The 12,373-nt window shown below is 43.9% G+C and overlaps 1 protein-coding gene across 1 annotated transcript; it reads left to right on the top strand.

The window, feature by feature from the left end:
• Window positions 1-6,058: 6,058 nt before the first annotated feature.
• LOC142036498 (carbohydrate sulfotransferase 5-like) lies at window positions 6,059-7,548 on the top strand. The gene has a single exon (XM_075039694.1). It carries the CDS (start codon window positions 6,059-6,061, stop codon window positions 7,238-7,240), a length of 1,182 nt encoding a protein of 393 aa, XP_074895795.1. The 3' UTR covers window positions 7,241-7,548.
• The last annotated feature ends 4,825 nt before the right edge of the window (window positions 7,549-12,373 follow it).

Below are 12,373 nucleotides of genomic sequence, written 5' to 3'. Positions count from 1 at the left end.
AAATGAGCAGCGTAATAGGAGGGTCTTTTTTTTTTTTTAAGCTATAATTTTTGTTAATTTGCTAGGTGTCTTCAGGTTGAATTCTGTACTGAAAGGAAGCTTACTCTGCAATTATGCTCCTTTCAGGGCTGACCTGCAAAAATCTGATTACTTGATTCCAACACTACTTGTCTTATGTGACAAACAAATAAAAGTCCCCGAAAGCAAAAGCTAAAAGGTCATCCACTGCACAATTTATTTTTTTCCTTCTCCATTCTTTTCTACCATTCTGGGTCTGAAAAGTGCTCTGTTTAGAAAACAAGCTTTCTGGGATCAATAAGACTGCTCACTGTATTTTTACACTGCCTGGTAAAACTGGATAGCTTTCAGTAGTGTGTCTAGTCTCTTGGCAAGCAATGGCAGATGCTAGTGGCCCTGCAGCTCAGCATTCCATCAGAGCCAGTTTAAGTGATGAAGAAAATCATTGTTCTGTTGGCCAGTTTGTATTATTAATTTCCTTTGCACAATATGTAAGAATAGTTATTCTGGGGCAGACCCGTTTTTCATCTAGTCCTGGATCTTGTTTCCATTAGTAGCCGCTAGTGGACAAGCCCAGTGACAGAGCTTGACTCAGGATTGTCAACTAAACCATATGTGCAGATGCTTTTCAGATAACATTTTGAACATTTGCATTGGCTTATGAAGAGATGATTCTGCCTCAAGAATTTGCTAGAATTAGACTTTTGATTATACTGCTGTTTGCCAGAGCTCTCCCTGAAGAAATAGTATCACAAAGGAAGTAGTACTACTATCACAGAAAAGGAATAACATTGTAACTGTTACTAAAATAACATTGTAACTGTTACTAAAATAATTTATGCTTAGCGGTACTCATTATGTACAAAAGCACGTATTGTGGTACCACCAAGTATCGCAATACTTTAGACGTCTCAGCTGAGAGATGCAAGAGCTGTCGGAGTGCTCTGTGCTGCAACGTGATGTCCCTCAGCCTGTTTTTCAGCCCCTTGTAGCTCCCTCGCCACTTCTGGTCAGTCTGATTTCATGTGTCAATGAAGAGGTGCTTGCTAGAGGGTTTTGTCGCTGGGATGGCAGCTGAAGTGGCAGTAATGCTCGGGCACCTGGCCCCTCTAGTGCTTCTCCCTTTCCCCCCATGTTTTTAGTCAGCAGGCCTGCTCTAGTCAGGCAGGTGCAGACACAAGGAGGCACTGCTGTGAAGCAAAGAAGGAAGAAAGGAGGTGGGAACAAGCCCCTTTTTAGCTCTCCTGAGGGCAGCTTGGGATAGGCAGGTAGGGCTGCTGAGCTGTAGGCAGAGGAGGGCACTGGCAAAAAGAGAGGCCAGGCAATGCAGAGCAAGTCACAGACTAGTGTTTCACCTACTAAGGGAGTTTTGGCAGATTGCCTTTCTGTGCTGAAACAGTGAGCTTGCCTAACAGCACCCTCTGGTGAGTCCTGCAATGGAATAAATAGAGGATCAGAAGGAGCATCCTGCATCACGAGGCTCTGTGCCTCACAATTAAGGCAATGATATCATGTAGTGTATTCAGTAGATTTATAAATATATATATATGTGTGTGTGTGTATATTTATTCGGTAACTTTATGAGAAGGTGATTCTTAATGGTATTCAAGAGCTGCTTTCTGCCTCAGCTAACTTGTCAAAAGTCTTGAAGGAGCTTGGTGGGTTCTAAAGTTGCACATTAAAGGAGTGTAAGTTTAACCCGGGCTGAAAGCACCTTAACTGCAGAACGCAATTGCAAATGGCAAAAGGGTGTTTACATCCAAATAGAATTACACCTGCCCAATGCGAGAAACGCAGAAATAAAAGGCACTGTTTACAGAGAAAATCCAGTGAAGTAGATGTGTATTTGGCCTCATGCACTGGAAACTCCCTGAGAGAATACTCTTACAGATGCTGCATTTTGTTGTGTAATTATTTATTTCTTTGTGGTGTCTGCATGCGTGCATATTCCTTAGAAACATCCTAACTTTCCTAATACTGAAGATGGGTATCTACTTAGTGCTTTACTTTGATATTGCACTTTTTCTTGCAGTTTATATCATACTGAAGAGTAGGCAAATACTTTAGCTACAGTCATTTTACATATTATTTGTAGTGCTTATGGTGAGTGAGACACAAATTATGGACTAATATGCATGTTAGCTGTTTTTTTTGTTGGCACAGTATTGTCTGCAACAGTGCTTGGGTGGGAATCAGAGTGAGGAGAGGACCAAGAGGCAGTCGAGGCAGATGCGAATTTAAAAAAATGGCTTTTGGTTTGACACCTACATGTTTTTATTACTCACTCCCCCATCCCTTGCCAATAAGGTATAAAGAACAGTTAGTGCTTGCATTTCTGTAGAGTGATCGTGATTGCAGTGGAGCAGCAGTTCTGTGTAGCTGGAGTAGAAACATGAATTCTTTAAAAAGCATCATGGGTCTCTAAAAGCTATGTGATGGGTTAGACTGTGAGAAGCTGCAGAATACAGTCAGTGCAGAAAATGGCTAATGTTTTGCAGACAAGAAAAAGCTTTGAGGTAGTTATGGCTGACTGGCTTTCAGGCATAGAATCTGTTTCAAGAAAACTCCTTGAATAGCAAACACAACTGCTCTTTCACTTTTCCTTAGATTCTTTCATCACCTCTGTTTGGCAAAGTGTCAGTGCAGGCTGCCTGATTGCTGATAATCCTCACAGCATAGAGAAACTCGTAGATGCTTCTGGTGACATAATATGCAAAAATTCAGTATTTGAACAAGACAAATTTTATCTATGAAGAATGGCCATGCTGAATTAAACCAAAGGTTTATGTATCTGCTCTTGTGCCTGACGGTAGCAAGTAGCAGATTGCTAGGGAAAAAGTTAAATAATACAGGAAATGTGATTTCTCTGAGTATACCTCCCAGATGCAGGCAGATACCTTGGGCATCTACAGTTCAGGGAATTGCTAAGCCACCAGCTGTAGCCTCGTCTTTGCATTTAGCAGTCCTTGAGAGGCTCTTCTTCCATTAATTACTTTCAATTGATGTAATAATTTGTTGAACTTTTGTATACTCTTGCTGCCACAGTATTTAGAGGCAGAGTTTCACATTTTTATAGAGCAGTGTACAAAAAGGTTTTGTCATGAGTGATTCTTTAATTGAATTCTCCCGATTTTCCTGTTTTGAGCAGTCATGAGAGAGTGGTTTTGCAGTTGCTCTCTCCAGGCCAGTTGTGGTTTTCCTGTCCAGGGAGGCTGTCTTCTAGGCTGTGGAGTGGCAGTCGTTTCAGTATTCCTTTTACAGAAGTCATCGACTGTCCTTTTGCTTGATCTTTACACCTTACTGTATTCTGCTATACTGTCTTGAAGATTCCTTATTGTGGGCAAATTAGCACGCAGAATGCGATGCTCTAAAAAAAGTCATTGGTCCCAATCAGGAGATCTTGGAGCTGTGCCGAGGGCCCGATAATTCCATAGTTAACATTTCATGGTTTATTGCAGTACCAAGGTATCAGTTTGTAGGCCAGACTACACCTGTCATTCTTCAGTTCCCTTTAAAGTACAGCTTTCATATTGTACAGCAAAACACAAAAGCCAACTTGCAGTGTATTTGGTCCACAGACACCCACACTCCCATCCTACTGCCAAAAATTGGCGGCATATTTGTTAGCTGTGCAGACATCACTGCCAGAGCAGAAAGAGGAGACTGGGCTACTTTTTCCATGCTTGTCTACCTGGATATATGAATAGCGATTTGAGTGAATGTATTGACATCTGGGTCTTGTAAAAAGCTATGCTCATTGGGACTATGCAAGAGAGGCTGTGGGGAACATGGGTTTCATCCCAGGAGGTGCCATTGCAGTCACATGTTACGGATATTTGTGCAAAGTTGATGAAAATGTGGAACCACTGGAGAAAAGGGCCTTGCCTCAGTAGGCAGCACAACCACTAAAACCTTGGTGATAACCATGGTTTTAGACATAAATAAATGCTGTTGCTAAGCTACAGAAACAGTTTGTATGGTGAAGTAGGGAACATAATAAAACAGTAAAAAGGCATTTTTACCTGAGTGGGTATAAACTAGAGCAGATGTAAAGAGTATACAGAACTTTGCTTCCAAAGAAGAGCAACGAAGCTGGTGAAGGGTCTAGAGAACAAGTCTTAAGAGGAGTGGCTGAGGGAACTGGGTTTGTTTAGCCTGGAGAAAAGGAGGCTGAGGGGAGACCTTATCGCTCTCTACAACTACCTGAAAGGAGGTTGTAGCGAGGTGGGTGTTGGTCTCTTTTCCCAAGTAATAAGCAACCGGGACAAGAGGAAATGGCCTCAAGTTGCACCAGGGGAGGTTTAGATTGGATATTAGGAAAAATTTCTTCACCAAAAGGGTTGTCAAGCACTGAAACAGGCTGCCCAGGGAAGTGTTTGAGTCACCATCCCTAGAGGGATTTAAAAGACGCGTAGATGTGCCACTTAGGGCCATGGTTTAGTGGTAGACTTGGTAGTTTTAGTTTTACGGTTGGACTCAATGATCTTAAAGGTCTTTTCCAACCTAAATGATTCTGTGATTCTGTATCTTACAAGCAAGAGATGGTACTTAGGCAGAAGAAACTTCAGGAAGCAAGTTAATACCTTACTCATTTGCATTACTCTCCCTATAAGATACTGTATGATACTGAAGGTATATGCATTTATTGTCTCCTTTTTCCTACTCAGCTCATATTTCTGCTGTTTTTCTTGGCTTACAAACAAAAGTTTAATAGTAAAATTGTGTTCACTTAAGATAGAATGCATTTCTTTATATCGTGAAGAGACATTTAAGCAGTGGCAGGAGCCGAAACTGCCCATTTCTACTATCTCTTCCGTTTGACCATTTGTTTCAGCTTTTGGTACTAATTAATAGACTTTTTCATGTTTCATTAGGCTAGCACTAAGAACTTAATGCATTTATTATGTCAGATGAGTATGTATCTGTATTCGCTAGTCTGCATGGTTTACTTTCAAGAGTCCAGAGTGCGTTGATGTATGTACCTTTCACTGTAACAAGAAAAAAATGGTCTAAATGCAGCTAGATGGCAAATGCTTATATGTAAAACTCTGGAGATTATCTTCATACACAAGGATTCTAATTTTCCTAATACTGTGCCTGCTAACATATACTGGCTGCTTACAAGTGGAATCTGCAAAAGTGAGAACACAGAGGGGTAGGTGCGAAAACTTCTAGTAGAAAGTTGTGAAGCGTGCATGTGGCTTGAACTTTAACTTCGAAGTAAAACAGAAGTCTCTTGGGGTTGACATGCCTAAAATTTTCCAGGAGTTACATGCGGACTAATTCTAACTCACAAATGGGTAATCCCTTAAATGCAAACTCAGGGGATTCCATCATGGGCTATATGCGCTCCAGCCCAAAGACATGTCAGCTGCTTTTTCATTGTAACATCTGTAGCCAGATACTTCTTCAGGTTGTGATTTTTCATACATCTCCTGCAATTTGGAAAATAGAGGGTTGTGCACAAGCATCAGTTGGCGTAGCGCCCTACCGTCACCACTGCAGGGTACAGCCCTCACGTTAGAGAAGAAGGTGATTTTTATTTCAGTAGCCACAGTTACTGATGTTCCTGTCTACTCCTTTAAAGGGATAGAAGACCTTGTAATGTTAGACTGAAATGGAAATACAGTGAATTGATTCAGAAGGGTTTTTTCCCTTAGCAGTATTTACCAGAATTCAGGTTGAGGGCTTTGTGTATTTTGTAGATTTTTTGGTTTTTCTCCAGCAGTTGAGCTGCATCAACCCAAGGTTTCCTTCAGCATCAGACATTTGCGCCAAAAAAATTTCTGCTGTGATCTTGCTGTCACGCATTATTTACTTTCAGTTTCCGACACCTGTCACCTGCAGATGATCATCTCTCAGTGCCGCTGATTAAGGAAGCAAAATAGTGCCAAATACATACATGCATATTTGAAGAAAGGTTTTACTAATGCAAGAGTTTGTATTGTGTAAGTTTATCATTATTGTGCCACAGGAGCAATGGTTCACCAGCATTTTCCTTCTCTTTTTCAGCTTTTAAAATTTCTTTTCCTCGGTGAGAATGGCAAGGATTCGGATTCCTAGCACAATCGTTATACTTTTTGTTACAGTTCAGACTGGATTCTTACTCTTCATGTATGCCCGGTACAGTAATTTCATGCCTCAGTCTGAGGAGAAACCATCTCAAGTCCACGTCCTTATTCTCTCCTCCTGGCGGTCAGGATCTTCTTTTGTCGGTCAACTTTTCAGCCAACACCCCAGTGTCTTCTACCTGATGGAGCCTGCGTGGCATGTGTGGGTAACAATGTACCAGAACAGTGCCAAGGTCTTGCACATGGCAGTGCGGGACCTAGTCAGGTCGGTCTTTCTGTGTGACATGTCTGTATTTGATGCTTACATGCCTTGGAAAAGAAACTTATCTGATCTTTTCCAGTGGGCAGTGAGTCGGGCTCTGTGTTCAGCTCCTGCTTGTGACTCCTTTCAACGTACTGATATAACCAGTGAAATGGCATGCAAGACTCTTTGTGGACGGTACCCATTCAGCAAGGTGGAGGAAGCCTGTAAGACTTACAGCCATGTTGTCATCAAGGAGGTTCGATTCTTTGACTTGAAGGTCCTCTACCCCCTTCTCACTGATCCATCCCTGAATCTCAAAATTATTCACTTAGTCCGCGACCCCAGGGCAGTCGTCAAGTCACGGGAACAGTCGGTCAAAGCATTAGCCCGTGACAATGGAATTGTTTTGAGTACCAATGGCACTAAAGTGGAAGACAGCAAATACAAAGTAATGCAAGAGATTTGTAGAAGTCATGTTCAGATTTATGAAACGGCTACTCTAAAACCACCTAATTTCCTTAAAGATCGCTATTTAATGATCCGTTTTGAAGATCTGGTCAGAGATCCATTATCAGAAATCTCAGAAATGTATAAATTTGCAGATCTTAGTTTGACCCCCATGCTCAAAAGCTGGATCTATAATATCACACATGGACAGGGACCAGGAAAAAAAAAAGAAGCCTTCAGGATCACATCTCGAGATGCAGTTAGTGTTTCACAGGCCTGGAGAAATGTTCTTTCCTTCCAGAAAATTAAGAAAATACAGGAAGTTTGCAAAGGTGCTATAAATATGCTTGGCTATCAGCTGGTGGATTCAGAAAAAGAACAGAGAGATCTGTCATTGGATTTAGTACTGCCAAGACGACAAAATCAATTCAGTTGGTCATCATTTAATCCAAAGCACTGAGACATCATTATTGAGAGATCCTGGGGGTGGGGGGTTGTGTAGATGGCTGAGTATTTGTCTACTGTGCGGCATATAGGTAATTTGAAAATCCTTGGCTGATAAGTTTAATTATCTTCCTGTCTGCTGTTTTTCTGTAATGGAAGGAGTTTTTTTTCTGAGTTTCTTACACCGCAAAAACAAAAAAAAACCATTGGAAATGCCGTGAGATACTTGTCAGATTGCAAATTTACAGCTGAGCTGCGCTGTTCTCAGCATTGTTTTAAAAATATAATTTAAGTACTTTCTATTAAAAGATGAATTGTCAAAAATGTCTTTGTTCATAATAGTTTACTTCTGTTTTCATGCTTTAAATATTTAAGAGTCTCAGTTCTTAATTTGCATAAATGGAACAAAGTAGAAACTAAATTCCTTCACTTTCTTCCAGAATCACTTGACTTTCTTCTTTTGCTTTAAAGTTGTTGTGCAGTTGTGTATTTTTTTAGGCTTATCTTGATGTTTTAAATTTTAACATAAAAGTTCTCCAAGAGCTGGGGCAGCTGCAGCAGCTCTGTTGTAAAAGGCTTAAGCAGGAACTTCATTTGTTGATACCGGGAATGGCAAAGTTTGCAGATACTTGAATGCGATGTTGGCATGGAGTGCAAAATGCAAGAGATGAAGAAGCTTTGAGTGGAATCACTGTGGAAATAGCTGTTAATGCTGCCCCAATCGTGCGTTCTAATGCTGCGATACAGAGTAGGCACACACTTGCTTCTGCAGCACAATTCATACCATTATCCTCTCTTTTCAGAACTACAAGTTGTTAATGAAGATAGCTGAGAAATTTAAGGTGCCTTGGAAATCTGCATAAGATTATACTGCTCTATGGAAGTGATCAATTCAAACAACTTTGATAGCATAGACAGATACCTGTGTATGGGGTTTTTCTTTGTTTTTATTTTTTTTAATACAGCACGTCTCAGGATGGACAGTACATGTTTGGTCGATACCAGATAATCCTGTTAGGGCTAATTGAAGAATGTCGTGCTATAGCTTATTTAGGATGAGCACAAAAGCTCCTCAGTGCCACAACTGTGATCTACTGTAGGAGGAGATGGATGTGCCTAGTGCTCTAGATGCTGGGAGGTGGGCCCGTCGATGCTGTGTCTCCTTGGGGGGGTTCTCTAGGGCCACACCTGTTGCTGCTGGGAATTTTCCAAAGTGTTCCCCAAGCTATCGTGGGGCCTGTGGAGCCATATTTTTTTGTCTTGGTGGCTTTTCCAGGGACTCTGAGGTTGTGCTGTCATCTCTGGTGCATTCCTCGGTTCTTCAGGGCCATTTGCTTACTCCGGTTATCTGGGGCTTCTTCCCTGTGTCAGGGAATCTGGAATTTTTGGGTGGGAAGGGTATCTGGGCTGTTGTCTGTAGCCCAGGAGGTCTTTTGGGCTCCCCAGTAGAAGCGAGACATGGACATACTGGAGAGAGTCCAGTGAAGGGTCACTGAGGTGATGAAGGGACTGGAGCATCTCTCACATGAGAAAAGCCTGAGAGAGCTGGGACTGTTCAGCCTGGAGAGAAGACGGCTCGGAGGTGGGATATCTTAGTGATGTATATTATATAAATAACTGAAGCAAGGGTGTGAAGAAGATGGAGCCAGGCTCTTTTCAGTGGTGCCCAGTGACGGGACAAGAGGCAGTGGGCACAAACTGAAGCACAGGAGGTTCCCTCTGAGCATCAGGAAACACTTTTCACTGTGCAGGTGACAGAGCACTGGCATGGGTTGCCCAGAGAGGTTGTGGAGTCTCCCACCTTGGTGATATTCAAAACTCATCTGAACGCGGTCCTGGGCAGCTGGCTGTAGGTGGCCCTGTTTGTGCAGGGAGGGGTTGGACCAGATGACCTACAAGTGGTCCTTTCCCACCTCAACCGTTTTGCAATTCTGGGGTCACTACTGTCAGTCACATCCAGGGCCCTTAGCTACCACAGCCATGCGAAACTTGCCCCAGGCCTCAAGGTTATCCAGGACGCCTGCTGCTTTACTCCACCCGCAGTGCTCGTGAAGAAGAGGTGCAGGTTAATTTTGCACTTGCAGGGCTTTTAGGGCTCAGTGGTCATGTTGGGGCAGGGTTGAGTGGTTGGATGCTTTGGAGGGACAGTTTGAGAGGGCATTTGAAATGCCCTTGCAGGGTGAAATGAGGCAGGAGGGGGACTGCCCTGGGTTGGAGTGCTGTGTGCATGTGGGTGCCAGTACCTTGGCTGCTGTGTGTGGCTGTCAGTGTTGCAGGAGCCGTGGAGGTGATGGGCTTTACTATGCCTCCCCCAGCAAGCTCTGGCTGACAAAGTTATGCCACAGCAGAGACTGCAGCCATCAGCTCCGCTGGGCGCTAATAATGACTAGCACAGGCCCTGTGCTGTACTGAGTCTGAGAGGTCTTAGCTTGCTTTCTCTCGTCTGTGTTGAATGAGAAGACGGATAGATGAGAGGGTTGCTTGTTCCCCCTTTCCACGTTATGTGTTTTTTCATGCCAAGTAAGACAAACACTTGCAACATTGCAGTGTCTGTCTGTGCTGCAGTTTCCCTGAGGAGTACTATCTGCCAAAGGCTGAAGGCAGCTGGGTGCCTGAGTGGTTAGGTAGCTTGGACTAGAAATGCTCACAATATGGTTAATAGGCTAAAAACATGTCTAGTTTACATCATAAATATTTCCTCATCTGTAGTGGGTTAGCCTTGTTCTGGACACTGTGTGCCATCTTCTGGGTAGCCTGGATAATACAATCGTTTGTTGGTACTGCACATGAATTAGTGCTCACAGTGTGACAGGTAGGTTCAGTGGAAGTGCAGCTTAGTACAATCCTATGTATCGCTTCTTGCCTATGGTCACATTTGAATGGTGGCTAAAACCAAGCTTATAAACAGTAACTGTAAAGTGTGACGTGTCTTACAGTTCAGCTGCACTCATAAATGAAGGGCAGGTGTTTTAAGCTGTGGACAGAAGTTCCTTGGCTTCTGTTTACTGTTTTCCTGCTCACATGTGCTTTGGTTTTTCTTGTGTAAAACTGAGGGTTTGGAGGTTTTCTTGTGCATTTCTTTGTTCAGAATTTCTTGTTGAGGGTTTCTCACTCGGGTGTTGTGGTTTATTTAATTTTGTGGGACTCAGTATTTATCAGTCAGGATTTACAGTTTACACATTTACTGCTGAGGGCATAGGTTTTAAAATCTAGCCTCAGCCATAAGTTGTAAAGCCCCAGCAACCACCTGGGTTCCGAGATTTGCAGTTTTTCAGCTAGAGTTCAGGGTTTACAGCTTATTGTTAAATAGACAGGTCTAAATCCTGAGATAATAAACTTTGGGCTATTGATCCCAGAGAGAAAGGCACTCACACTGCACAAGGTATCGAATAAAATTCCATTTATTGAACACCAGCAGGAAAAAGAGATTAGTATGGATAGTTCTGTGTCCTTCAGATTCTGGGAACTCTTGATTTGCACAGAACCAGAGGGACCTTCAATGAAGGCACGGCGTATTGTGCAGATCCCTTCTGTAGGGCAGTTCCACCAACATCTTGATCTTTAGAGCTCTTACAGCATTTTCTTAGAAGAAAATCATTCTGTTTGTAATTTCTGTCATCAAACAAAAGGATGTTCATGTGGCAGCCTGCTGCTTCACTTTACTATAAAGATGTGCAGGTGCTGTAATCTCCAGTGCCAAGTGGGAGCTGCCTACAGGCTCATTTGTTACAGTTAGCCAACTAAGCTTATTCTTTTAGCAAGGGATATGCACAGCACAACACAGGCTGGACGGTGAAGCTATACGTGCAGCATAGTACAGCTCAGGCCTGCCTCTTCTCAGGTTAACTGCTATGTGTATCACTAGCTCCTCGATCATACAGTAGTCATCTGGTTAGGATCACTACGGTAACCTTCCAACCACGCAGCATTCAGCTCTGTGCTCTGATCCGAGGCCTCAGTTTGCTATGATGCAGGAACGACCCACTGAGTCAGACTGCTGAAGTGGCAGGCGACCTGAAAGCTGTGTAAGTTTCTTGCAGAGTCCTAGTCAAGGAATAGGGCAGAGGAACAAACGGGTGAGATCAGGGGTCTTCCTCTCAAATACCAGAGCTGAATCCTATCCCCGAAGGAAAAAGCAGGGGGGGAGGCTCACAGCTGCTCACTGACTTGCTGCAGCAAGGGCTGCAGTAGGAGCTGACCCTTCCCCACCAGGCTGATGAATGCTGCTCCGGTAATGACTCTTAAGGGGTCACAGGGGAAGGGTGAGCATACTGACACTGAGCCTCATGGCAGACCCACTCCCAGGTGTTAGGTGCATTAATTAATAATTGCTTTGTTCTTTACAATTTTGGCTGCGGGTCCTGCAGTCCCTTTACGTTCAGTAAGAAGTGCCTGAGGACAGTACCTAAGGGAGGGAGGCTACCTACTACTTCTGAGGGAGTGGGAGCTGGTCCCAAGATCTCTTAGACCATTTCTGGGTCACTGGGGGTGTCCCAGAGAACTCAGCAACGTTCACAGGGCTGCTGGGGATTTATGGATGCTTGGGGCTGTTGGTGGCAATTCCCATTATCCCAGGGGCAGCCAGGCCCCGCCCAGGGCTGCATGAGGTTCCCCAGGCTGCTCCTGACTTCGCCTACAGCACCCTGAGATGTTCCCAATATGTCTAGGGCAGAGGGTTGGGGCCTGTGTGGATGGTGCTAGGGGATAGGGATTCTGTGTGCCACTGGGCCTTCTGCTTTTGGCTGGCTGTGCTTCCCAGAGTCATCAGTTTGTTCTGTCATCCTCTGCTGTTTTTCTTTTCATTGTGCCCCATAGCTCTCAATTTGTTCTTTTCCTCTTGAAACTCATCCTTTTTCCTTTTTATGCACCCCAGAGCTTCTCCCTTTTTCTTTAGCAAGCTGCTTTCAGGAGCTGGGGCACACTGCTGCCCTGGTAGCCCCAGTTGTCACTGATGAGGCTGATGGTGATGGTTCCTGTTCCTGATGTGCTGCAGCTGTGGGTTGGGAGCCTGGGGACAGAAAGCCCCAGGTGTAGCCAGTGGGGCTAACAGCAATGGCCCCTCTATATTCAACGCGCTGTGGTTGAGCAGGGTCTGCACAGCTCGGGGTGGCTGTGCCAGGGTCTATTTGGGATGACGGAGCCACTGCCA

Source organism: Buteo buteo, chromosome 11 (genome assembly GCF_964188355.1).
Source record: "Buteo buteo chromosome 11, bButBut1.hap1.1, whole genome shotgun sequence".
Classification (NCBI taxonomy): Eukaryota; Metazoa; Chordata; class Aves; order Accipitriformes; family Accipitridae; genus Buteo; species Buteo buteo.
Note: the sequence above shows the minus strand (reverse complement) of the source record. Positions and strands in the feature narration are given on the sequence as shown.

Excerpts from the sequence above, each read along its gene's own strand:
- LOC142036498 (XM_075039694.1), top strand. The coding sequence starts at position 6,059 with ATGGCAAGGATTCGGATTCCTAGCACAATCGTTATACTTTTTGTTACA.